We start from the raw sequence: 3,652 nt of genomic DNA on the forward strand, positions 1-3,652 counted from the left end.
TTACTCAGCTCAGAGACACTACTCCAGGGTCCCGAACTCTGAATTAATTCAAACACTGTGTCACTTTTACCTATATTTACACATTGGCAGGGATTAGAACTGTCACAGCAGGTAAACACACAGCATGATTTAAACTATTTAAATTATTGAAATGCATTTATACAGTATGTGTTTAGAAAAATGTCCTATAAATGCATATGAACACATGCATATGGTTGCCAATGTGAATGTGACAAATTAGCTTATGCAGAGTTTATCCTCTAGAAAAAATATGCTAAAATGATCTGAACATCCAGATACAGTATATAGCTGTTCTGATCACCATAAAGTATACATTTACTTATCTTACTGTTTCTTTATATTGGCATCCATTACTGACAGGAACTATAGTATATTGTGCCCACTTCCTGCCCAGCAGACATTTTTGCCTAATGCTTTCTTCAGTGTGGAAGCATGAAAAGAACTCCACTATTTCTTAATACTGGCATTGGAAGCTGTAATGTCTCGGCTGTGTGTTGCTTGAGGTACACAGCTTCACATCAAGTAATAACCAAATCTCAATGAAAGAAGCGCTGGTTTCTTTGATGCAACTTTTCCTGAGATATAATCCATACATGTGCCTTTACATATGAATAAGCAGATATGTGGTGGACATGAGAGGACATAAAGTATGTGTGAGGTAAAACTGTAAAACAAACATATGAAAGACAGGTATAAGTATGGCTATTCAACATCATACATTATACATAGTTATGCAGAAGATAGGGACTAACTAACATGTGCTTACTACATACTGGAACACATATTATCTATACAAAGGTCTAACATCCCTCTATACAGGCTGAACTAGCAAATCCTTTACTTACAGGCTTTTGGTGTTCATCAGATTTGCAATAGATTAGCTTGAGAGGTCCTATGTCTGTTCCCTATGGTGTCTCACGCTGGAATGGATAGACAAGTTTAGACTTGCCCAAAGCAGAAGGGAGAAGACCCGCCCCTAGGCTACAAGAAAATGGAGGGTCTTAAAGGGACAGACACTGCTGAGTGCCGAGCACATGAAATATAGTGCAAAGGCAGCACACTCCCCACCTGGCATACTTTTTGTTATGCCACTAACCATTGGACAGAAGTAAAATGACTTCAGAAATTGGCCTAGCATACACCTTGGGAGTGCCCTGTCTAACAACTCTAACTTCAACTTTTCTAACTTTAGCATCACTACTAGGATCAGTTCCCACAATGAGTCCAATAGGCCACTCGTTCCTGTGGGCCTGAGTGTCTTTTAGTAAGACAACGTCTCCAATTTGTAAGTTGGGCTTGTCATCTTGCCATTTCTTGCGTGACTGCAGTGTCACCAGGTATTCTTGTCTCCACCTCTTCCAGAAAATGTCCGCAAGACTTTGAACTTGTCTCCATTGCTTGGTGTACAAGTCCTTGAGGTCAAAGTCTCCTGTGGGAGCTGTCACTGGTTGCATCTTCTGGGTCAGCAACATTGCAGGTGTCAAGACTGCCGGCATCTCCGGATCTGTGGACACTGGAACCAAAGGTCTGGCGTTCATAATGGCCATGACTTCGGCCATTAGTGTAGTCAAAGCTTCATGTGTGAGGTGGGTGGATCCAACCTTCAGGAGCATAGCATCCAGAATGCGACGTGCTACTCCTATCATCCTCTCCCAAGCTCCTCCCATATGCGATGCGTGAAGAGGATTAAAAGTCCAAGTGCATCCTTGGTCTTGAAGATTGGAACCTGTTTTAGAGTCTGTAGAGATGATCTTCAATTCCTTGCAGGCCCCAATAAAGTTTGTACCACGGTCTGAACGAATCAATTTCGCTGGTCCTCGGATAGAGAAAAATCTTCTCAAGGCGTTGATGAAACTTGAAGTGGATAAAGATTCAATCACTTCGATGTGAACTGCTCTTGTACTCAGGCAAGAGAACAAAACAGCCCAACGCTTACTTTCGGCACTGCCTCCTCTGGTCTTGCGAGAAGAGATGTTCCAAGGGCCAAAAACGTCTAGACCTACATGAGTGAACGGAGGATCTGAAGCAAGTCTGTCTGCAGGTAAGTTTGACATCTTCTGAACCTCAAGTTTCCCTCTAATCTTCTTGCAGATCACACATTTTGCTGATCACACTGGAGACTAGTCTCTTACCTCCTATGATCCACAATCCTGCTAACCGTGCTGCTCCTTCAGTGAAGTGTCGTCCTTGATGTGCGACTTGCTCGTGATAGTGTCTCACCAGAAGAAGAGCGATGTGATGATTCTTGGGTATGATGAAGGGATGTCTCTCTTGGATAGTCATATCCGCTGCCGCCAAGCGACCTCCAATTCTTAACACTCCATCTTCGTTGAGGATAGGGTTCAACTTCTTGAGCGAGCTGTGTCGAGAAATCTCTTCCTTTTTCAGAAGGCTTTGGATTTCTTCTTTAAAGACTTCCTGCTGGACGCATCTGATGATCGTGACCTTGGCTTGTTCAAGGTGGTCTTTGCTACGCTGATCAGTATTGGTAGCTCTGCAGGAGTATCTGGCTAGACAGATTAGTTTTCTGATTGCACGGGTCAGCGACTTCCAGCTGGAAAACCTTTCAAATCTATGGGCGCCCAGACTGTCTCTTGTAACTAAAGTCTTGCAAACTGCAACTTGAGGTCTTACCTCTTTGTCTTGATCTGGTTCTATGAGCTGAAAAGTCTCTACCTGAGTAGTCTCTTTGGTTTCTGGCTTACCAAGAAAGGAAGGACCTACGAACCAGTTAGTTTGCTTGAGTACAGCGGCTGACATCAGTCTTGTCCCGTGATCAGCTGGGTTCTTGTCCGTGCTGATGTGATGCCACTGTTCTGGACTTGTAGACTTTCTGATACGTGTCACTCTGTTGGCCACGTATGTATAAAATCTTCTTGAATAGTTGTAAATATATCCTAACACAATCTTGCTGTCTGTATAAAAGTTCACTGCATGGATCTAAATGTCCAGTTCTGTCGTAATCATGTCTGCCATCTCTACAGCTAAGACAGCAGCACAAAGTTCTAGACGTGGGACAGTATGAGCGGGTCTCGGAGCCAGTTTAGATTTTCCCATAATGAACCCGACATGGCTTTGTCCCTCAGTGTCTATTACCCTAAGGTAGGTTACAGCTGCGATAGCCATAGTGGAAGCGTCAGAGAATACGCATATTTCTCTTCTCTTTGTAGCAGATAAGGAAACAGGTGCGTACGGTCTTGGGATGCTCAGTTGTTCAAGCTCTAACAATGAGTCTTTCCACAACTTCCACTGCATTTCCTTCTCTTCAGGTAGAGGTACGTCCCAGTCACTTTGTTCTTGCTCAATAGTGAACTGTCTCAAAAGAGCTTTGCCTTGCATGATGATAGGTGCTACGAATCCCAGGGGGTCATAAAGACTGTTGACTGTAGATAGGACACCTCTTTTAGTAAATGGCTTCTCTTCTCTGGCGACCTTGAAGGGGAAACTGTCAGTCTTCAGGTCCCAACTAAGCCCAAGACTTCTTTGCAAGGGTGGTGATTCTGTTCCTAGATCCACGTCTTTGAGGTCTTTAGCACGGTCTTCCATTGGAAATGCTTCCATAACTCTGCTGCTGTTGGAAGCTATCTTATTCAATCTTATGTTGGATTCTGCCAACATTTCTCTTGTACTT

The 3,652-nt window shown here is 43.5% G+C and overlaps 1 protein-coding gene across 1 annotated transcript; it reads right to left on the minus strand.

The window, feature by feature from the left end:
* Nucleotides 1-1,112: 1,112 nt before the first annotated feature.
* On the minus strand, nt 1,113-2,781 carry LOC309546873 (uncharacterized protein; the record flags this gene model as incomplete). The annotated part of the gene is made up of 2 exons (XM_082246568.1): nt 1,113-1,433; nt 2,371-2,781. 2 exons carry the CDS (start codon nt 2,779-2,781, stop codon nt 1,113-1,115), a joined length of 732 nt encoding a protein of 243 aa, XP_082102694.1.
* Nucleotides 2,782-3,652: the final 871 nt, after the last annotated feature.

Source organism: Pelophylax lessonae (genome assembly GCF_965119305.1).
Source record: "Pelophylax lessonae genome assembly, chromosome: 2".
Lineage (NCBI taxonomy): Eukaryota > Metazoa > Chordata > Amphibia > Anura > Ranidae > Pelophylax > Pelophylax lessonae.